General features: G+C 49.2%; 1 protein-coding gene and 1 long non-coding RNA gene across 2 annotated transcripts; one reads left to right on the top strand and one right to left on the bottom strand.

The window, feature by feature from the left end:
* Positions 1-1387: 1387 nt before the first annotated feature.
* On the bottom strand, positions 1388-4532 carry EZH2 (enhancer of zeste 2 polycomb repressive complex 2 subunit). Its single transcript, XM_069624338.1, has one exon. The coding sequence runs from the start codon at positions 4325-4327 to the stop codon at positions 2099-2101; it is 2229 nt and encodes a 742-aa protein (XP_069480439.1). The 5' UTR covers positions 4328-4532; the 3' UTR covers positions 1388-2098.
* Positions 4533-4724: 192 nt separating this feature from the next.
* Positions 4725-22733, top strand: LOC138504118 (uncharacterized). Its single transcript, XR_011279780.1, has 3 exons — positions 4725-4887; positions 21310-21407; positions 22216-22733. It is a non-coding gene; the product is annotated as an uncharacterized lncRNA (long non-coding RNA).
* The last annotated feature ends 1019 nt before the right edge of the window (positions 22734-23752 follow it).

Genomic DNA, 23752 nt, shown 5'->3' with positions numbered 1-23752 from the left:
TAAGACACGCCCTTGAAGTGATGCCAATGCTATTGTGCCAAATAAACAGCCTGCTATCAGAGTATGTGTTTATGAAGACAAACCAAAGATTGGAGTGGATGTGCATGGAGCACACTGGCATCAGCTCTTTAATATCAAACTATCACTAAGTGAATCTGCCCCACTCCCTCCCACCACCTTAGAGTTATCACGCTCCCTTTAAGACAATTACCTCATGTATCTTTTCTGCATCTGTTCTACCATTCACCTGCCACAATACTCATTCTTCCCAAGTCACCCCACTCACTTCATTGGATGCCAGTTATTGAACCATCATCTACCTTCAGAGTAGTTAAATGCTTTCAGCTTAATCTTTGACATTGTTTTACCAGTCTGCACCCACTCAACCCACCCACAAGACTTTCAGCCTGTTGCTCAAGCCCCAAAAAGATGCAGCGTCATCTTTGAGAATGGTGGGAACTCTGCACCTCCAAACGTGTTGCCTCTTACAAACCACGCCCTGACCAGAGCAAATTCTTATTATAAGCACTGATCTCCCACGATCATTTTATCTACTATCCAGGGACTGGACAATCTTTCCTTGCCGACTCTTGAATAGGTTTTACACAATCCACACTTGTAACCAACAAATCATCACTTTCTCTAAAATCTATCATGAGAGCAAGCACTTCCTAGTTCATGGAACTCACCCTCTCCTTCTCGCCGGTTCTTTAATGCCTGCTGCAAACTTTGGGAGTGTAAGGGATCTGGGAAGTACTCTAGCACAAGATGTATGTAGGTACCCATTTGGAGCAGAACCACTGAAGGAATAGTATATATACATAGCTGCTAGATATAGCATTACAGTTCAAAGACTATGTAAGTCATTAAGCAATCAAGTTTCAACCTGTAAACACGGATCCAAATCCGCACATCTGTTCTAGTCCATTACAAGCAGTCTTCAAGAGCTACGCCATCAGTAAACTCAGGAAGAAACAAGGGTGCAAGGAAACAGAAAACAGGCCTTATCTTGCTACTCCACTGCCTGGTAGAACACTATACAGGTGCCAATCTGGTCCGTGCCAAAGCTCTTCCAGTTTAGGATGGAGCTCAAAACCTTACCCTTCAGTCAAGACTTATGTCCCACCTAGGATAACAGCATTCCCACATTGTATCTATGGGTGGCAGACTTCAGGCACACCAGACCATCCAAGCAGATTCAAGGTCATACCCTCCCGTCCCCCGTCATTGTGCACAGATTCACACCATTCATTACATGTAATAGCTCATAGCACTGTTGGATACACAGATTTTAGGTGCATTTACATTTGAACAACTAAGACTCTGGTGGTCTATTCCAGGTCACGGTTTTAGTGCATACCCTTTATTTGAAATTAAAGTACCGTACTCACCAAAACAATTTTTATTCAATATAGTTCAGGTTTTTACTGAACAGAAATCCTTAAAAACATGATATGCAAACCTCTGTTCCCAAAGACCCCATTGCAAATGTTAAATCTGTTGTGGAAAAGCAAAGGCCTCTACTTATTGTGTCTCTTCTTAATATTTTTTGTCAAGTTTTTGATGTTTCCCAGTCGAAACTGTTCATTGTGGAGGATGGCCCGTCTTTTGATTTCAGAGCTTAAGCCTATCAAAAGTTGTAGAAGTATTAGACCTTTGTTTAAGACTCTAAACTGTTGCCATTATTGGGTCAATCCAATCTCGTTTTAAGTGTGGTTATTTTCTTATCAAGTAAAGCTGTTCTTCTTTGGTCAGTCCAGCATGGCTTCTGTTGTGGTGGGCATGTCAAGTCATTCTTCTATGGAGATTGGCGGATCAAGTCCATAGGTCATTGGTGGTTGGCCATGTTTGCTAATGTACACGGTTTGTTTTTAATAGCAAGGTTAAGATTGTACACGTTATTGCATAAGTTAACTGTTAAAAAATGATTAGAAAAGGTAATACAAAGATGAGGTTCAAGTTTAGTAGTACAAACTGCAACTAGAAAATTACTTTGCAAGTTTCAAAGCAAAGCTTTTAAAATATCAAAAAGGAGCCCAAGTGCTGGAAAATTCCTGAAAATGCTAAGGCAGATATTTTTATATAGAGGTAGTCTACATCATGGAATTTCCATTTCTCTCTCAATGCCCACATACTTAAGAGCATCTGCCTGGCTGTATCTGTAATCAAAGAAAAGCTCTTCTCCGGTCTGAATGGCCCTTTTAGCAAAAATACCTATTCTATGATCACCATTAACCATCATAACTTTTGCATAGCAGTTGGGATTTACGGAATGATTTGCAAAACGGATCTTGTTTCCTTTGCGTGTTGCATCAACAACAAAGTCATTGTTCAAGTTGAAAAGAAAACTGCACATGTACTTATCATAGACCTTCCCTCGTCGGTCAGCTTCGTCCTGAGATATAATCTCACCACAGTATTCAGAGATAAATTCATTCTTCTGCACAGGCTCTTTGATGAAAATTCCCCAACCTGCCACATCTGAAGGAGCCAGGAGCAAATGCTTTTTGGACCCCCTCTGTATGCTGCAGTTCTTGCATGACACGTTCTTGCTCTCCCAGTGATCAGCTGCCCCACATGTCAGGCACAAGTCAGGATCACATTCACGGACAGCTAAATAGCATGGGCACTGCTTGGTGTTGCACTGTGCTTTGCAGCGGCAGCCAGGGAACCGATTCTGGCATTCTGAGCTGCACTGACAGAACTTCTCACAGAAATTCTGTGCAGTCACACAGGGACAGGAACCATCACATGGCTGACGTGGATGATCACATGGCTGGTAATTGTACACATGATTAGATGAACCATCTTTTTTCAGCTGAATTTTTCTACAATGTGCAGCCCACAACCTATGCTTTCTCTTCTTCTTTCGTGGAGGAGTATCAACATCTTCAGCAGGAGCTGGGGCGATGATGCTCGACTCCTTAACCCTAAACTCGTACACCTGCCGGCATGTCTTGGTTCCAATAAGCTTAGCAATAGTACAAAAGTTGTCATAGTAGGTGCCAATGAGGACTCTGAACATTGAGGCTTCTGAACCACTCCATTCAACATCTTCTGGTGGTTCAGTATTTGGTCTCATTTTTACTGGCGTTTGACATCTGGAATTTTCCTCCGATGAACTGGAGGTTTCTCCTTCCTTCTCCTCCTCTTCCTTATCGTTTTCGCCCCCAGTTTCTGTTCCAGCTTCTCGGTCGCTATCCGTGTCTTTAGATTCGGAAATATTGGTTGGTGTGCTTGGCCTACTAGCATTGGCAACACGCCCTCTACGACGACCACTTGGGCGCTTTGGAGGAGTCTCCACCCGCTCTGCTGTCAGGGCAGCAGCAAACTCCCGTGCCCCTTCCAGCAACTGGTAGCACTGCAGACCACAGGGTTTACCATCTGTCACCACTTCGTTATTCTTCCTTTTATACGTGTTAGGTGTTGCACGGAGTGGGTGCAAGAAGCAGTCATACTTGACACAGCGCCTGCAGAAAAGTGTGTGGAATGAGTGCAGGCTCTGCTCCCTCTGCACAGACCTGGCATGTGGGCCATCGATATTGGGTGTACACTCTGGGGGGAGGGCTCCTGGAGGTTGTTGCTCTGTCAATTCTTTATATTTCTCTCTTAGCTCCTCCGATGATCCCTTATCCGGAAACAGAGAAGAAATGGCTTCAAAGATCTTGTCAGATGGAAATCTTAGGAGTGTGTGGACTTTGCTAATCCCTACAGATTCTTCGTGAGACTTGTCACTGCCGTGTCCTTCATGTGCTAGGTTTTCTTCTTCATCTTCATCATCACTGTATTGACACAAGGCATTAACCAGCTCCACGAATATCTCGTCGTTGATGAAGCCGCATTCCCTGTCCCCGTGTACCTTCCCATCATAATTTTTGATGAGTTCCTCGATGAAGGTGCCGTCCTGGTCCAGCACTTCATCCCCCATGTAGGGGATGTTGTGCAGCACGGTCTCGTCCTCTACCATGAAGTTCTGCTGCAAAGGGGACCAAGAGTACATGATCGGCACCGAAGCCACTGCGTTCAGGGTGCGCAGAGGCACGGTCTGCGACGGGAAATCCCAGTCACTAGTCACCGAACCCTCCCGGGCGCCCTGAAGCGAGCTCACTGGGGGGCCAGCAGACACGGGTTGAATGCGTCGTCTCGCCCATTCCTGGTTGAGAGCCTCAGTCCGCTCCACGATTTTATGTCTATTGGAATTGAATGTACTCTTCACCTCATCGGCGCGGCGAAAGCGCTTCAGTTGCCGGAGCCGCATGTACTCGGATTTCACGCGCCTCCGCCAGCGGACTGGACCCTTCTCCGACTTCTTACCCATTTGGCCCATGCTTGATATCCTTAAGCCGCTCGCTGCACCGGCACCCTCCGGTTGAAAGCTCACTGGGCACGTCTGCCGGCACACCACTCAGATCTTTTCCACCAGAGCGTTTTAGGCGCCAAGTCACTTGTCTTCTTTTTTTTGTGTACGGTTGGCCGCTGTCCCATCCAGTCTTTTTTTCGTTGGCAAGTCCTTCTTTTGTTTCGGAACGGTAGTCTATTTTCAATTTCACTGAGCTAGTCTCTTTTCTTTTGATTCATGAGCTCTAGTCTTTCTTCTGTTGTACTTCTGCTTTTCCACCTGCAACGGCTAGTTTCGGAGCACGCCCTTACGAAAGACTTAACCGCAAATGAACTCTGTCACGTGATCTATGGAGTACGCATTTACGTATAAAAAAACACACATATGCTGTTTCTGAGGAGGTGAGCAGTTTGGTCTTGCTTTCTCGATTAGTGCTCAATGTGCCATTCTCAACCAAGGGCAGATTAAAAACACAATCGTGACAGCTGCTCCCGATCACTGCTGCGCTAACAATCAGTAGAAGAGACACGAAGAACGGCGTCTCCAAGGTAGGTTCTTAGTGGTAGATAATGAAGGTCGCGCCCCACTGTCGATGGGCAGGGCAGATTCTAGCCAACGTGTTGCCCAGGGCGAAACACTAAAATGCACCCCCAGCCCCTTTCCCGACTAGAGCTCGTCGCTCCCAAACTACACATGCGTGCCGAGCTACAAAACCCCGTCTCAATAATCAATACATCTTTGCTATACAAATGAAGCTGGTTTCATTGCACCGCAATTCAAGTGCTCTACAGAGGAAATCTAACGTGAAAACACAGCTGCTGCTGTCCAAGTAAATTGTTCTTCTGTCACCTGTTCTTGGTGAAGGGATTGCCTGAATGCAGTTTCGAACTGTCTGTACTAGCACACTGCGGGATAACCAGCCTACTGGAGTCTGAGGGCCCACTGGCCGTGTTGCAGGCATTCTGTTCGTACCATCTCACCTGTATTTAGCAAGGGACCATACTAGACTAACCATATGAATTATTTTCTGAAATGTTATCATTCCAAGATGGACAGTTTAGTACACTCCTTAGAGGGGGCATCCCATTGCGGTGCCTCCCCTCCCACTCCTACACCCTTTCCAGCATGCCACATTCATATGCCCCCCCACCCCAGGGCTGTATTCCCTGTAATAAAGACCCAAAACAAAATAAAGTTGGAAATCATAATGCCACAGCAAGCTTTATTTGCATAAAGTCAAGGAGTTGGCTTACAGGTGATCCGTGTACCCACCACACCACAGGTTATTCTATGCCGAGTGGGGTTTCATAGGTACACCCCCCCCCCCACTGTCCGTGTCCGGTGGACCCTTCCTGTTCAGTCCGACCCTCCCTACCAATTTCTTTCTACCCATGGCCATTCAATGCTTGTATTGGACTTTTCCAGACACTTTCCCTGTTGCCCTTATTCTCGGTCCACATTCCCCAGACACTTTTGTTGGTGTCCTTATTCACAGTCCATGTTTCTAATTCCGACACTTTTCTGGTGTCCAATATCACAGTACACGTTTCTACTGTGCTCTGTGCTCCCGTCCCATTTCGGTACCAACTCTAACTCTGAGGTGTTCGGGTTCCCTTACCCTACCCCTTCTACCATCTGGTTCTAGCGTTAAGTGCTCCTGATTCACCTTTCTGTCCCAGAGTGCTGTGCTTCACCTACATTCCATTCCTCCCACTTCCCTCAACCTTTAGTCCATCCTCAGTGATCTTACCCATTCTGGTCCCCCCGCCTGTTCCATTTATCCCTAGTCCTTACCCTCCATCCCTGCGCCTTGCCCCTCCTCTCCCTTCCGGTTCTCTTCTCTTATGCCTGACCCCCCCCCTTTGCCTCCACGTTCAGTTCCCTGTGATGCATACACCGCCCCTGCTGACCTCCATGTGACGTTCTCTCTATTTCCCAAGTACCCCCGTCTCTTCCCACCCAGCCTTGCGCTTACCCCCCCTTTACCCCTTGGACTTTCTGCCCCCCCAGTTCCCTCTTGTCCCCCCACTTACCCTTATGTATTATCTTTCCGTTATCCCTTCCCCCACCTGCTTCTTTGGCAACCATACTGTGCCACCATACCATTGTCTTGCTCCCCCCAACTTCCCTTGTTGACCTTTTGCGTTTTCTTCATTTTCCTCTTTCCGCCCCCCGCATTTGGGGTTTGACTGGCTTCCAAACCCCCTTCTTCCCCAGGGCCTCCCCCGAGTCTATTATTCCTGGGTGCCATAGGTTCTAAGCTGTTGGCTGAGCAGTCCCCTATGGGTCTTCCAGTGCTTTGCTAAATGGATCGACCTGTGACTCCGCCAAGACTCTCTGCTGTTCCCGCCCCGAGAACATGTCGCTCCTTAAGCCCCCATCCTGCTGCACCACAGCACGCATTCCCTCATTCACTTTTGGAGGGGACAGGGGAGGTGAATCCACCCCCCCCCCCATGTCCTGTCAGAAGTCCCCTCCTCCCCCCGCTTCCTGGCTCTTTGTACGGCCTCACCTTTGCCCCCTTGTAACCTCTTATGCACCCTGAATTTGTGCACCATGAATTTGTCAGCGCATCCCTCCACGGCCATGAGAGCAGTGCCGACATCTGACAAATGCGTCCTACCCCTGCCCCCCCCCCCCCAAAATAACCAGGTCCTTTCAGGGTGATCAGTGGGTGACAGATCCATCCCATACATCTGCTTTTTTAAGTAACCCCACATCCTTGAGTTTGCCTTCCTTCTTGCCACCTCTATTGCCCCAAGGCGCAATGCGCCTCTTGCCTGGCGATCATATCTGACCACATCACCTCGGTGCCCTGAAAGGCCCTCCCAACCCGTGTGAGAACCATCCTCATAAGTGCTGTCAATTCCCTTCTGCCTCTTGCCACCAGGTTGTTGCACCCTATGTGAAGCAACAAGATATCGGGTGGTGGGTGATGCTGGGCCGCCCGTTCCAGTATACCCCATAGCTGATCGCACTGTAACTCAGCCTTTGTGATCCAGTAAATATGGCTGTGTTGGAGGCCCATGTTGCCGTCCTCGCTCTTTCGGCTGCTCTGGACACGAACAAATGTCTCACGACCCATACCCGGGTGGCTTCTGTGAAGACGGGGGAGGTAATTAGTCTACTTTGAGATGGTTAGAGTACCCTCCCTGCGCACATGATGGGGGGGGGGCAGTGGGGCCCACCCATGCCCCCTTCATCGTCTCATCCTACCTGATATAAAGCTTGAATTTGTCCGATTGTCATCTCACTATCTTTTTAACAATGTCGTCCCTTAAACCCTCCCTGTGCGCTGTTGTTGCCGACCCTATGTGGAACGAATGCGTGGAGTAGGGAGCTGGGTCAATGCCAGCTTTGACCAAAGTTGCGGCTAAAACCTTTCTGAATTGGAACTGAGTGAGGGGCGTTCTGTCCTCGTGCATGAACAAGTAGGGTGACCCCCCCCCACCCCTAGCCGCTAGGAAGGCAGCCATGGTCGCAGGGCTCGTGGCCCAGTTTACCCAATACCAGCTCACTGCCTTTGACGCCTTGATCCGTTTTTCATATCCTGACGTTGACGTGTAGAGCCACTTCCCTTATTGACACATAGCCAACCAGTAAAGCCCTGTGTTCGTGTCACCCTTGGCTCTGGCCTCAAGCTCGCTGACCCGTAACGCCCCGAAGAAGGCTAAAGCAAAGCATGCTTTGAACATTGTGTTCATACCATGAGTAGCAGACCGCTCCAGTTGCTGCCATGACCTTTTTCAGAAGGTCAAAGTGAATGGGTCTCCTCTCGCCCCTGGCCTGAGGTGGCCCTCTGTCCCCGTCCCATCCTTTCAGGGCCTCCCTTACTAGAAAGCCCTTGGTTGGGTCGTGACTCCCCGCCAGCTGGCTATGACATGCTACTGTGCTGAGATGTGCCGCCACCCACAATCTTGATTTCCCCGCCCCCTTAGCCCATAACATGAAGGAATCCACCTTTTTCTCCTCGCTAACCCTCCCCACCCCTCCCCAAGTTTTTGGTGATCTCGAGGAATGTGCTGAAGTTGGCGTTGTATCTGACTCTCGTGCTTCCCGCCAGTGACCTTACAGCTAGCTGTCTCATACCTTCTCCCAACTCACTAAACGCCCTAGATGGTCGCTGAACAGGGTCATGGTTGGCAGAGCTTGTGGGTGGGCCTTCCGGAATCGCACCATCTGCGAACGTGAAAGTGCATCAGCTGCTATGTTATAACTCCCGGGGATGTGACGCGCTTTCACTACCGTATTCATAGATAAGCATTTTCGTACCAAGTGGCGCAACAGACACAATGTGGCAGGGCACCGCACCGAGTGGGTGTTGACCGCTTGCACTACCGCCATGTTGTCTGACCAAACCACTAGGCACTTATTCGCCAATTCGCTTGACCAAACGTGTAATGCTAAAATCACTGGAAACTGTTCCAAAACATTAATGTTTTTGCTCAGCCCTTTCCGGGTCCATGCGTTCTGCCAATCTCCCCTGCACCATTCACTCCCCAAAATTGCCCCAAACCCCACCCGGCCTGCAGTGTCGGTGAAGAGTTAAAGCTGTGAGCATGCTGCCCAGGGGGACCGCCGTAAGCACACCATATTGAAGTCTATCAAGAAATCGAGCCACACCCTCAGATCCTCCTTCAAACCTGTGCTCATGCGTACCTTGTGCCACCCTTTCGATGACCCCTCCCCACCCCCAGTTACTGCTGACAATCGCCGTGCAAAAACTCTTCCGGCCGGGATGACCCTTGCTGCAAAGTTAAACTTGCCCACAAGTGACTGAATAGTTTTCACGGTCGTCCTGTCGCCTGACAATGCCGCATTGATGTCGGCAATGCATTCCACAATCTTTTCCATCGGCAAACAGCAGGTCCCTAATTGTGTCTAATTCAATCCCTAGGTATGTTGATCTTGTGCAGGGACCTTGCATTTTTATCCCCCGCTAGAGGTACCCCCAGGTCTTCTGCCAATGCAATAGTTTTGTGGAGGAATGTATTGCTTATGTCGGAATCTCGCTTACCCACAAATAAGAAGTCCTCTAAGTAATGCATCCCCACTCCCCTCCCCTCCCTCCCCCCTGTTCTCCAACTCGTTGGGCCCACTCCAGGAAGGAGCCGAAAGCCTTGAAGTATGCACATGAAATGCTGCACCCCTTCGGCATGCATTTATCCACATACACTTGTCCATTGAACTGAAACATAAGTAAGAAAAAGCTCTCCGGGTGCACAGGGAGTAGCCTGAATGCTGACTCAATGTCTACCTTTGCCAGTAAAGCCCCTCTCCCTGCTTTTCTGGCGAGGCTGACCTCCTGATCAAACGACACGTATGACACAGAGCAGTCCGCCTCGTCCAACCAATCGTTCACCGAGTCGCCTTTTGGATGCAAAAGGTTGTGGATGAGGCAAAATTTACCTTTTTCTTTCATAGGTACTATCTCTAATGGCGATATAATTAGGTCCTTCAGCGGTGCTGTCTGGTATGGGCCCGCCCAATGCCAACTCCTTCATTTTGTCCTTGACTACTTCGGGCCATTCCTTTTGTTGATTTCAAATTGTTTGCTACCATTGCTCCCCGAGTGCCTTTGCGAAACCCCATTGTGAACCCCCCCCCCCCCCGCCTAGAGATCTTTCATGTGTCGGGGGGGGGGGGGGGTATCGTGATAGCCAGGGAAGCAGTTTGTCCACCCTGATTGGTGACAGGCCTTTTTTGCAAAGTTCCTTTGACCCCTACCCGCAAACCCCCTATGCCCTGGTGAGCCGGCATTACCATTGTAACTTGGCTCGTGCGACCTAACCGGCGTGGGCCCCCTTGGCCGGTCTCTTCCAGTAGCCCCAGATATACAGCCACCTTGAAGAAAATAACATTTAATTAGTTAACGGCATAGTTGTATCTGGTATTTACACAATTACAGCCACGCTGCCAAATGTCCCCTGTTGCCAGGGTCTATATTGCCTGTTTCCTCTAGTTTTGGCATAGTTGCACACGTGGTGCAACTATGCCGGAATCTGCAATTTTGACCCTAGTTGCATTCCCCCTCATTGTAAAACCTGCAAGTGAACTGGCCCCTGCCGTTGGAATAGCTCCCTATCCCCCCTCTGCCGCCCCTTGGCGTCCCTGTTAGTTGCCTACCCCCAGCGGCTGCAGTGATAGGTCCCCGTTTGACCCCCCCCTAGTTGCAGCATGTTGTTCCCGCCACCCAATGCGTTCGCCTCACCCTTGCCTTCTCTCCCTGCTCCTTGCTTCAATTCTGGATATGCCCTGGAGGGGGCCCCCCACCCCCTGTCAGGCGCCCCCCCTCCAGGTGCAAAATGCGATTAATGCGCCCTCCTGCTAAGATGATGCTGCACTATGGTTCCCCTGGTTGACTGCAGCCAGTCCTCCACTGATTTGTGATCCCATCTTAATTCTGGATCGTGCTCCATCCTTAAGCGGAATCACTGGTCCCTCAGCAGCCACTCACTCCTGCCTAGCTGATTCTGTTCCTCTATCATGCATGATCGGTAGCTCAGTAGTGCTGGCCCTAGGGTTGGTTCCTTTTGCAGGATGGTCTGCGCCATCATTTTAAAAGCTGCCAATTAGTTTGCCAGTGTTTCCTCAGATCTTACCCTTTTCCTGGCCTTCACTTTCTCCCTTCCTCCTTTTTCCTGCATGGTGTCCTGGCCTTTCGTTTCGTGCTCAAGTAAGGATAGAATATCAATGATTTTCATCAACCATATTTGGTTCTTCACCCATTCTGGCATGAGCCAGGTGGAGTAATCATCCCCAGTCATGGCGGGGAGTGTGGTGGTCTTCCTTGGACCGCCTGCTTCCTTTTCTGTATTTCCCTGCGCGCCCTCCAGGTTCCCAAGCGTCGCGCTATGGCCCATCTTCTTTTGGCTTGCCCCCAGCTCTTTCCCTAGCCATACATCGCTTGCCCCACCAGTGACTGGCCCCATGTTGCTATTCACCGGCGGCCCCTGCATGGCCTTCCCCTCCTGTATTGCCAACACAGCATTTGCAATCTTCTGAATTGAGTCCAGCTCACCATCCTTATTCGTGGTCGTGTTGGTTGGGCCGGCCCCACCCTCTCTGTTCAGAGTAATGCCCAAGTTGGCAGATAGTTTGGCAGTGTGGTTCTGCGGTGGGACCGGGATGGGGTGAAGCTTTGTGTTAGCTGCGGGCACTGGGGCCGGCGCCCCCACGCATGCTTTTAATGCAGCCAGCTCTTCCTCGAAGTCCCTCTTTGTCCTCTTCTGGTGTGCGCCCGCTTTTTTTTGCCGTTCTTTTACGTGCAGCAGCCACTTCCTGCCCCCCCCCCCCGATGGCTGCAATTCCCCCCCATTGGCAAGTTCCTGGTGTGGCGATTCCTTAAGGTCACTGGTTGCTATGTCCACTTCTTGATTGGCCAGCGGTGTTCTGTTGCCATTACCCAGAAATGGGGCCCCCCCATCCTGGTCATTGCAGCTTGCCACCCAATGACCTCTGCTAGTGCGGCAAATTCTACCCACGATTGGGTGTCCATGAAACGCCCTGTCAACGACGTTTCTGCAACTTCCTCTTCTGCTAGCCCTTCCTCCATCATCACAAGCTCTACGATGTCCAGCCATGGGTTTCCTGAACTTGCCTGAAGCGACATGGTGACCTGGTGGGTAACAACATTTTTGTCATGTCTCGCTATTTTATTTATTTTTATTTTTTTTGTGCCACGTGACCCCCAAATCTACCTTTCAATCAAGCTCGTTTCCAGGTGACAGGCGCACGGTTCACTTTTTCCGGCGTTCGCTTGTGGTGCCTTTTGAAAAAGTGATAATTGTGAGTCTTGCCTGATAATTCTTTCCTACTTATGCATCCTTGAACCTGAGATTACACATGCATTGGTTTGTAATGACCCCGCAACATTTGCGGGCCTATTGCCGTCGCCTTTTTTGATATCTGATTCCATGCAGAGCGCGGGGACCGAGAGAGAAGCCGTCTGCGTGCTGGCCTTTATAGGCCCTTACTCTCTCTCGGTCCCTCGCCCCTCCCCCCCTTCCAGTGTTGGCCCCGCCCATTTCTGGGGCGGGCCTGCCCTGTGTCCCCAGCAGCAGGGGGGGGGGGGGGGAGTCTGGCCGGGAACCCCCACTAAGGGGCAGCACCCGCCATGCCTCCTTCGTCGCATTCGCCCGCCAATTGTACAGTTTCAAAATACCTCAGTCGGAAAGGGGACAAATGGCACCAATGAGTGTTCTTGTCTGCTTTGCATTAAATCACAGAGCATTTCAGGAATATAACTGTGATCGGAGATCTCTATTTGATAAACAAGTCTGTGATAAAAGGGTTGTATGTGTGAATCTCTAAGTACATACCAGACACATGGCATGGTGCTCACATCACTGGTCATAACACACACCCTAACTTTGAAATGTTTGTAACCATGAACCATAAATACTCATTTGGACAGTGTATGTTTTTTGGTTGTGAGTATAAAATGACTTAAATATCAGGGAGATAAAAGGGCTCTTTTGCTTCTTGTTTCTGGAGAACTTTAGATCAGATGGGTCTGGGTCTCAGTGTGAGCATGCCCAGCCCAATAGAAACATATCTTTGGGGAATGAGTTCTATAGACGGAAAGGATACCGTACAATAGACACCCAATAAACAATGCACAGAAAGGATTTACCTCTTAAAAATTTAGCCTTACCAATAATAAGCTGATAAAGCGTTTTAAACAAAACCGGCTTCTAATGCATGGTAGAGGGTCCACATCTAACAGAGCTGGTTTTAGCATCTATTAGTGCTGCCTTGCAGCTAGTGAAAATGATGGTGTGGCAGTGTAGAAAGGGCATTTGGCCCTTCTTTGATTGCTTTGTGTTTGTGGGCACAGTATGGCATACCCATCAAAGCCACATAACATTCCACTGTGCAAATTATGGACATCGGACACATTAGACAAAAATAGGAATATGTGCTGTTACATAGAGGAGCACCACGTAGACGCCATTAACCAACAGGTTGGTCCCTTGTGTGGCACACAAATCATTGCTGCACACATAACTGCATTAATTTGCCATGGACCTCTGTCTGCATGGTGACACACAATGAAACCTGCTTTCCTAATCAAGGTGCCAAGTCACATTGATGAGCCATCTGGTGTGTGCTAGGCAGTGGTTGGCTGGTTAAGAAACGAAAAGAGCTTTGATGCTGTGCGGATGCGTTTAGTCCATATCCCAAAACAGCCACTAGAATACTTAAGCAAGAAAATTACAGTTAACCGCCCCAGGCATGCGCCATATGTAACAAAAAAAGTAATATACCAAAAAATTCTCTTGAAAGACTGTGTAGGTTTGGCAGCTAACTGATGCTCTGTACACGCCTTTCCGAATAAAAATGCCCTACGTTCAGTTCTTAAAACCAAAATGTTAAGCACATACTGTGTAAAAACAGTGACTTGTTTAATGAGGCATCACTTATAAATTACCCCCACTTTAAAGGCTCTGTCAATTCAATGGGCAAGGGGCACAGGGTGTGTGTCTTCAGAGCATCTCCTCGGAGGCTGTGTTCACACTATGCCTTCCTTTTTTGTTTTTAACAATGGAATGCTTAACTTTTTACCGGTGGTGAGCTCAGAGGCAGTTTTCTGGGTGGGCCCTTGCCTGCCCCCCTCGAACTCCTCTTCCCCCCCCCCTGAGCTATTTAGGTGCATTCCCTAGGCGGTCTACCGATTCGCCCGCCCCAGGAAACGGGTCTGTTCATGGGTTCTGAGAGGGGGAGATGGTGCATTTTTGTAGAGCGATGCTGGGAAAGGGGGTAGCGGGGAGGGTGTTGCGTTAGAGATCAGTGAGAGAAGGGGCCGGTCAGCGGTTCCTGTGGGGCGTTTCACTTGAGAGCTTGAGCAATCGATCTTCGGCCGCTACCCAGGTGCCAGTGAGGATGCTATAGACTTACTCACAGGCACAGCCAGAACACTTGTTAAGTACAAAATCCTGACACTAACATCGTTACACAGAGGACCTGTCACTTAACTCCTGCCTGAAAAAGTATGCTGCAGGCGTTTTTCTTCCCATACCACTTTTCCTGCGTTTCTCTAGACTTATGTTTCAGTCTTTTTTTTTTTTTTTTGGGCGGAGGAATTGTCCTCATGCTTAATTGTAGTAGGCTGACTCTTCGGTTTGCACCAACCTTAGTGGGGGCACTTATTGGCGTATTCAAATTCTTCAGTGTGGGGGAGTTAGTGATTGGGGTGTGGGCAGTAAGACAGGTGAGTTTAGGGGATGGGGTAGCAGTCAAGCTACGGGAAGGGGTGTGGCTTGTGTCTGAGATAGCTAGATGGAAGGAACCTTTTTGGTGAGTGAAGTTTTAGGGATTTGACCACTTCTGCACAGATATATAGGCATTCTAGCCCTCCAATCCAGTCTGTGAGACTGACATGGTATATGTCATTTATGACGAGCCTGTACACATGTTTCTAGGCGCGGCAAGACAGAGGGAGGAGAAAATGACCATCTTACTAGGCCTTACCATTCAGATCGTGCAAAGGTGCAGGGGGGAGTGCCATGGAAAGGGGAAGTGCAATCGGGGCAGGTTTGCTCTGAGTAATTGCAGCCAGGGCTGCTCAGCTCTCAGTAAGTGCAAGGAGGAAGATGACTGTAGGGTTACAGTTACAGCCCTTAAGTGCACGGAAGCAGTACAGGGGCGACTGGTTGTGGAGGAGCCTGGTACCCAGTGAGACTGAGGATAGCCAGGCACCCAGTCAGTGCAGCAGACAGGTAGATCAGCAGGGAACAGAGGTAGAAAGCGGAGGTGAAAAGGAAGGTTTTCAGCTGCTTCCAGCACTTCTGGTGGCCCGGCTCAAGTTTGAGAAGGGCAGGGAGGCCATTCCAGAGGGAGGCACCTACATAGGAGAGATGTCTACCCCCACTCTCTGCCTGGAGATGCGTCTGACCCTCGGAGAGTTGGAGGTGGTTGAGCGAAGAGCTCGAGAAGGAAGGTGTTTTGGAAGGGTTGGATGTAGTGCAGGCCCCGGCCTCAGAAAACCTTGTGGATGATGCAGAGGTTCATGAACTTGGTCCCCGCAGTCACCAGGTGCCAGTGGAGAGATTTCAGGGCTGGAGAGATACGTGTCCCTGGGCTTGAGGGCAAGGACCAGTCTTGCAGTCCTGTTCTGGATTAGTTGCAGAGGGCGGAGTGTAGAGGAAGGCAGATTGAGAAAGAGGCTGTTGCAGTAGTCCAGCCTAGAGAGAATCAGGGTTCTGGAGACTGAGCTTCTGGGAGAAAGTGAGCAAAGGAAGAGCACCTCTGAGGAGATGCTGCTGGTAGTGGGTCTACTTTGCAAGGTCTTTAATGCGAGGAGAGAGTGAAGTCGAAGATGACACCAATGTTTTTTGCCTCACAGGAAGGCGAAGGAAGAGTACCCAAGGAGGGCGGCCAGAGTGAGGGAGAAAGCGTGAGCAGGGTCCCAATAAGAAGGATCTCAGTCTTACTGGCATTAAGGCAGAGATCGTTGCAAGCGCACCAATTCTGAATAGCGGTTAGACGGTCAGGAATGAGCGAGAGAGGAGAGGAGGCTGAGGGGAGTCTGAAAGGAAAGGGAGCTGAGTGTCATCTGCATAACACTGAAAGTTAGAGGAGAAGGTAGAGATCAGGTGGGCCAAGTAGATATTGAAGAGCCAGGGTGAGAGGTTAGTGCCCTGGGGAACCCCACATGTGGAGAGGGAGGTGGTGGAGAGAAAGGACCCACGTTTGGACCTGGGAGGGTCGGTCCAGGAGGAAGGACGACAACCACTTCAGGGCCTGATCCGTGATACCCAGGTTCTCGCAGTCCATTGATCAGGATGACGTGATTGAGCGGGTCAAAAGCAGAGGAACGGTCAAGGAGGATGAGGACAGAAGGAAGGCTTGAATCGAGATTAGTGAGCAGAGTTTCACAGGTGTTCAGGAGAGCAGTTTACTTGCCTCTGGCTGCTCTGAAGCCAGACTAATGGTCATGGAGACAGCCAACAGATTCAGTGTGGAGAGTAAGCTGGCAGATGGACAGCTTTTCTAGGAGTTTGGACAGGCAAGGAGTGATAGAGAGGTGGTGATAGTTTACCGGACATGTAGGATCTGTAAAGGCTTTTTAAGGAGGGGGTGTACAATGGAGTGCTTGAGGAGAGAGGGGGGGAAATTCAAGTGGCCAAGGCTGGAGCAAGTGTGTCCATGTGGTCCTTGATGGTTCTAGAGGAGCAGGGGAGCACCTGTTTGAATGACACTTTCATAGATCAGACTTGTCTAGAAATCTTGTCAAGTGTTGTCTGAGAGAAAGAGGAGAAGGGAGAGGCGGCCAAAGGGGGGGGCCAAGAGAGGGAGAAGAGAGAGAGGACAGGATGTCCTGAGGTGTTTAGTGGTGAAGTGAGAAGTCGGAGCCGTTCGGAGGGAACAGGAGAGGTGGAGACTGCAGAAGTATTGGCCAGCTCCTTGCATAGATTTTAAAGCGTGCGGCTGTGTTGTTCGAGACGGCAGAGACACAGGCTTAATTTGGGCTCTCTTCTTGGACAGGACAGAGAGTCTGTATTGTCTTTGGAGCAGGCGGCAGGCGAGTTTGTTAGAGGATGCGCCCGTGGCCCTCCACTTCCTCTCAGCCACCCTCCACTTGCGTTTCAGGGTGGTGAGGTCGGAGTCATACCAAAAGTTTCACTTGGAGGTAGCTTCAGACAGATTCTCATGATGGGGGCAAGACCGTCCAGAGTGTTGGAGATAGAAAGATGCCGGTTAGAGAGGGCTGTTTCAGCGTGTGAGTCAGGCACAGGAGGAGCAGAGAAAGTAGCGGCAAAGGCATCTACTGACCCACGCTTCATGGGCCCAATAACAGAGAAGGTAGGTGGCAGTGCTGGGGTGGGCTTAGCCTAGGGGACAGAAATCATCAGGTGAGCGGAGAGCAGAAAGTGGTCAGTTCAAGAGAGAGGAGTGGTGAGAGGGTGCAAGAGGTGGATGTCTGAGGAGATGAGAACATCCAAGGTATGCCCTGCAGAGTGTGTGGGACTAGAGGGTAGAATGGAAAGAGAGAGAGTGTTGTAATAAACGTTCTTACGGTTTGTATTTAAAACGAAATGCACAATATAAAGTAAACAAATACATTTTAAAAAAGTGTTGCGGAAGATCCCCGAGGAGGGATTAGAAGCATCCAGGTGGATGTTGAGGTCTCTGAGGAGAAGTAGAGAGGTGTAGGCAAGGAGAGAAGAGGAAAGGTCAGACCACTCTTGGAGGAAGAGGGTGACCTGGCCAGGTGGCCTGTATATGGTGGCCACAGTCAGAGAGGCCAGGAGAGATGGCGAGGCTGCAGACCAGGCATTCAAAGGAGGAGTAGGCCTGCGTCGGAATGACAGAAACGGGTACCCACTCTGGAAAGATCAGAGCTACTCCATCTCCGGGGTGGCTGGTTCTGGGTTCGAAGAGGATCTTGTAGCCCTCAGGGAGGAGAGTGTTAAAATGTGTGACAGACCTGGCCGTAAACCATGTCTCGGTGAGAGCAAGGACATCCGGGTCAAGTTCTTGGAGGAGGTGGCAGATGTCAGAGGAGTGTTTCAGCAGAGCGAGAGTTGAGAGTAGTGACGTGGAGCAGGTTGCACATTTAGAAGACTTCCATGGAGGGGGTACAGGCATGAGGTATGCCCTGCGGAACTGGAAGACGGGCCCAAGAGTAGGCAGAGGTGGTAAAGGGAGGTGGCAAAGTAGCCAGAGAGGAGGAGGAGGAGGAGGGTGCCTGAAAGTTGGCGGATGAAGGAGGTGGCAGAAGAGCCAGAGAGGTGCTGGTAGAAGTAGCAGGAGAAGGAAGGAGGTTGATAAGACGCAGGAGACGCCTATTGAAAAGGAGGAGATTGGGCTGATGGCCGTGGACCAAGACAGAGCCTTTCAGATAGACATTAATGATGGTGGAAGGGGGCCAAGACGACCTCCCACTGAGTGCCACCATTAATGGCAGAGGAGGAAAAGGACAAGTGCATGGATCTGGAGTGGGAACGGCAAAGAGGATGTCAGTAAGAGTCTGTCTGGAGGAAGCACTGATGTAGGCATCAGCGATAGGGAGGTCTCAGTTGGAGACCAGGATGTCACTCTTGAACTTCTTCTCAAGTTAGTGAGAGGGATAGGATAGGAGATAATAGTAGCAGTTGGAGAAGATGGGGGGGGGGGGGGAGATGACAAGCACCATAGAGGGTGCAAGGACGAAGTAGGAAGAGGAGGGAGCCAAAGGGAGAGGAGAGATGCCCAGCGCCATGCAATGCAGAATGCCCAGGGTGAGGGTCAGGCACACAGTTGGGCACACACGGAAGGGGCAGATTGGTACACTGAACAGTACAACCGGTACCCTGAGCGGGGTGGGGTCCTAGAGAGTGGGAGAGAGCCTAGTGGGAATAGTTCACAGTATAACAGAAACCACAGTGGATGAAACCCTAGGGAGTGGGAGAGAGCCTAGTGGGAATAGTTCACAGTATAACAGAAACCACAGTGGATGAAACCCTAGGAAGTGGGAGAGAGCCTAGTGGACACACACAATTGCAATAGGTATGAATCGAGGACTAGGACCTAGAGAGGGAGAATAGGTCTGCAGGGTTTGAAATTGAGAGGAGCTGGGAGCTTTCTAACAAAGTTGAGCCTGTTGGCTTGAAACCAACAGCTACCAGGAGCTACTTTTGGCTCCTAATGCCAACTGGTGCCTTCCAAACATGTAAATGTGACATTAACGTTGAGTATTTGAGAATGTTAATAAACTTCCTCCTCCTCATACTTCCTCCTTGCACCCTCTATGGTGCTTTCCGTCTCCCCTATCTTCTCCAACTGCTACTCTATCTCATACCCTATCCCTCTCACTAAGTCGGGAAGAAGTTCATGACTGACATCCTGGTCTCCAACTGATTTTATATAATATAATCACAGTAGAAATGTTAGGGTAGTTACCACTGCCACCAGCCAGGTCTTAATGTTAAGGGAGCAAAACAAGGCTCTGAGAGGCACAGACAAAAAGGGATAAGAATTCACCCTTTCCAATACTCAATGTAAGATGGGGTGTACTGGGTCCGTGATAGTAAGTGACTATATAAAAAGTTAATGGCAACTTTACCTGTTTCTGGGGGATAGAAGTCAGCCTCAGAAAAATGTAGTCAGTGGGAAGTCTCAGACAACCCTGTGTCACTGCACTGAAGGTGCTGTGTAACGCACAGAAAAAGTGGTACACCTCGAGTAGGTGAGGCTCCAGTGCCCAAGATCACACAAAAAGTGAAAACACACACAGCAAAACACATGTAAGAGTGGGAAAAAGGCTCACACACTTACCAGGTGAAAAAAATCAATCCTAGAAATCCAGCAAAGCTGCTGAGGGACTCGTTGGGTAAGGGAAATCAGCCCTATATGAGAATTCTCCCTAACACCTTATGACCAATGTTGGTACAGTAGTCCAAGCACCAAAATATAATTCCCTATATTAAACATGCAGTGTACTCAGAGTAATGTGTTGAACCTTCCTGTAGGGAAACAGTTCCAGTGTTGCTAGTGCAGAGGAATCCATCTTTCTCTCACTGTGAAAATTAATATGAATTTACTACACACTCATAGATTCCATATAATCTATCTACTATTCAAAATCTGTAATGGGCTAAGTCAATATACTTACATGTGTGCCTAGTTGGAACATTCCCCTGCAAATCAATTGCAATAATGCGAGTCCATCCCTCTCGTTGGAAGCTGAAAATATGTTTACCATTACTTTACACCCATTAACTACTAGGATTACAGTTTCTCAGACGTGTAGAGCAATAGCACTATGCTCACTGTGAATGGCTTCGAGTATCCTCCTCACGTGGCAGCCATAAGCTTATTTTTGTTTCATTTTCGGCTGCCACGCGAGGGCGTGATGACGTCCTCGCATCTTCCCACGCGCAGCTTCCTGAGAAAGGTAGTCCCAAGTGGCTACACATAGTTAATAGTTATTGTGAGGTACGTTGTTTATGGTTTCTGGGGCTGATATTCCAACATGGTATTCTCCATAAAGAGAAAAGGGGTTGTCACAATTCACGTTGGCAAGTTCATCCGTAAACACCAAATGTATTTAGTAAAAAAAAACGAGTGAAAGAAAACAATGTCTATTTAATTCTCATGTGACTGCAAGTATTTGAAAAGCTGAAGCTGAAAATCAATGCATAGAACCTTCACCATATTTTTATCACGGCGCTGTGCAGAGACTACTATGTCGTTTTATTTAATTAGGGAGATTGGAATGGCTTATTCTCAGTGACTGCAAATACTACTGCAGTCACATGAGATGTAAATAGACTTTTTTTGCTTTCACTCATTTTTTTCTTATTAAATACATTTGGTGTTTACAGTTGAACTTGCCAGCGTGAGTTGTGACATTCCCCTTTCTCTTTAAGGAGTATACCATGTATCGTAATTGGAATGTCGGCCCCAGATCGCATAAACTTGCCTCACAATAACTATTAAGTGTCACAATAACTATGTGCAGACACTTGGGACTACTACTCCCGGAAAGCTGCGTGCAGGATGACGTGATGATATCATCACGCCCGCCTGCAGCGGCCGACAATGAAACAAAAATATGTTTATGGCTGCTTCGTGAAGCGGACATGCGGAGCCATTCTGGGGTAATTCCACACAGGACACCTCATCATAGTGATATTGCTCTACACGTCTGGGAAACTGTAACCCTAGTACTTAATGGGTGTAAAGTATGGTAAACATATTTTCAGCTTCCAACGAGAGGGATGGACTTGCATTATTGCAGCATACAGTACTTTCTCTCTGAAGGCGTTGACAATGGGTTTTCCCTTCCTGCCCCTTCATTCAGATACTCTGTTTCCTCTTTCCCTATCCGCATTATCCGATTGTCTCACAATTGTGGAGAACTGCAATATTGGATTTCCTTTCATTCTGCTTAGACCCGCTGCAAAGTATTTAGCCGTGCGTATCGCATTGTGAGTCTCCCTGTACTTCAGACTCACCAGCAGTGATTTCGCTTGTGCTTCCAGGCTATCTGCTTCAAGAAGACTGCAGCTGAGGTCTGGGTCTCACCACCTGCCCCTCAGACACTCCTCACCACGGAGAAGAACAAACACACCCGGCTTGTGTAAGTGAAGCTCGGCCCTGTCCACAGCCTTCCCTTTTTAACCACACTGGCTTCCTGGAGACATGGCTGCCGTGCCTCTTCACCCCAGATCCTCTGTTCTGCCATGGGGTAGCGTGCTGGTTTGTCAGTCTCCTCCAGCTGTTTTTCTCTCTCCCTCCTTGCTGCGCGCCTCCAGTACGCTAGTTGCTTGCAAGTCTGGTATCCCTTGCTGGACTCAGCCATGCAAGCTCACAGTTGCTGCGTCTCCAAATGCTGCTCTCTGCACTTCTGAAGGTCCCACCTTTTATATACCTGCAGCAGATTAACAGGCTGCATGTGTGTGTGGCCAGGGTAGAGGCTGCCTGACCTTCCATTACCCAATTATCTCGACATGCCCTTGCCTCTGAGTGAGTTGGATCTTAAAGGGGCAGTGTGTCTTTTCTTATTCCTTTTAATGGCCTGCAGGGGAGGTGTAGGTTTTTCCATTGGGCTAGGCTCACAATAGCCCCCAAAGGCAGAGGGACTGTAAGGGAGGTCGGTTTCAGGAAAAGGGGATACCATGTCTCGCCTGTCGGCACTCCATCCCCAATCCCTGAAGACCCTCCACTGAGATGATCTTCCCTCGCTTTTCCAACCCCATGATCGGGATCCAAAAGCCATGGCCCTTCCCTGCCCATCTGAGCAGAGGATCCCCGGGGAGTAGGCATGGGAGTACCACCAGGATTCTCACAAGTTACAGAGCAAACTGGATGCAGCAAGACCACCCACCCTCCCTCTCCTACTGTATTTTGTTCTTCCATTGTTAATGCTGTTTTTGTTTCATTTTCAGATGCCTGCATCAGAGTTATGGGGTGCATCTGCTAAAAAGTGCTGGTTGAGACCACAATGGTCCAGCACCACCACGGGTCAGATCACGGCACTCTGGGTTACAAGACCTTTGTCCATGCTACAGGGAGGACTCATATGGGGAGGGGGTTTGGGAATGTAATGAGAAGACAGCTAAGTGACCGTGGGGCCAAGCTGGTATCCAAAAGTGAACATATTCATGCAAAGGGTCGAGGGGGGAAAAAGTGGGCAAGGGGGTGGGTAAGATGAGGGATTTGAGTTGGAGATTTCAATGAGGGAAGAGGTGATCAGCTGTTCCTGCAGAGAGTTTCACTCCTCCCAAATGGAGTGCTTGAGCAGGCGACTTTAGGGCTTTTGTCCTGGTGACCTCGAGGAGGTCGCAGACTTCCTCGCAGGCGATGCCAGTTCAGCTTAAAATCTGGACATTGTGACATCATTACACGGCGCACATGTAAGATACCTTATGCCTAATAAAGCCTGCAGCAGATGTTTTACTTGGCACACCCCACATGTCCTGTGTTTCTGTCTGGTTTTGGGGTGTGGGTATTTTGATTGCCCTCATGCTAATTTGTAGTAGGTTGTTCCTTAACTTTGTGGCGGGCTGGTGTGGGTTGCTGACGCTAAGGCTTAAAGAGAAGTGGGTAGAAATCTTGGAGGATAGTAGCTACTGTAGGGGAACGGTGCAGAGACAAAAGTTACTAAAAGGAGAGAGGGAGGTGGTTTGTCTGGTATTGAGAGGGGCAATAGATGACTTCTGTATGCACATCTATCAATATAACTATGTGACAAAGGAACTTGTGTAGGAAATGAAACAGCATTAGCAAGGTAAGGGCACTGTGTCCTCAATTCTGCAAACTAAAGTATGTGTTCAGTTTTTTTATATAGCTTGTCCAAGGGCCATCGGTCAAGGGACTCTGGGCTTGCTGGATAAGGCAACATATGTTAAGGAGTTTTATGCAAACTTGCAGGTGTGATTCACAGTGCAAACTGACTGCTGCGTGAATTTGAGTTACAAGGACACTGCAATGCTTCATACATACTTGGCCATGCACACTTGGGCCAATGAGTTTAACAAGCTTATTGTGTGGAATAAGAGGGGACCAATAAGTCTGTTCCACTTTGCACACCATTGCTGGTGTGCTACTGTGAAATTGGGCTGGTTGAAATGTGTGTGGAATGCACTTAGTGCTGTCTCCACGTGGTTCTCTGTCGTTTTGCCGACAGGAATTCCCTGGAAGTAAGGGGAGCGGTGTGCTGAGTGGGGACAGAGTGGTTCTCATGGGGCTGATTGGGCAGAGACACCTGCGCGAGATACCATCATCAGCGGTAAGTACCGCTATATTGACTGTCATATTGACTGTACCGCTACTTAGCCGCAGCTAATACACAACAACTTCCAGAACACTCAGCCCCCCCCCGCACCTCCCCCGGCCTCACTGCCAAGTCGCCTCCACCATTTGGATCCTGGACAGACAAGCAGCAGCGTTCCATTCTGTTGGCATGCCATTTTAGAACTAGTA

This window comes from Ambystoma mexicanum, chromosome 11 (assembly GCF_040938575.1).
Source record: "Ambystoma mexicanum isolate Mex_15411 chromosome 11, UKY_AmexF1_1, whole genome shotgun sequence".
Taxonomy (NCBI): domain Eukaryota; kingdom Metazoa; phylum Chordata; class Amphibia; order Caudata; family Ambystomatidae; genus Ambystoma; species Ambystoma mexicanum.
This window is presented reverse-complemented; position numbering and strand designations above follow the sequence as displayed.

Excerpts from the sequence above, each read along its gene's own strand:
- EZH2 (XM_069624338.1), bottom strand. The coding sequence starts at position 4,327 with ATGGGCCAAATGGGTAAGAAGTCGGAGAAGGGTCCAGTCCGCTGGCGG.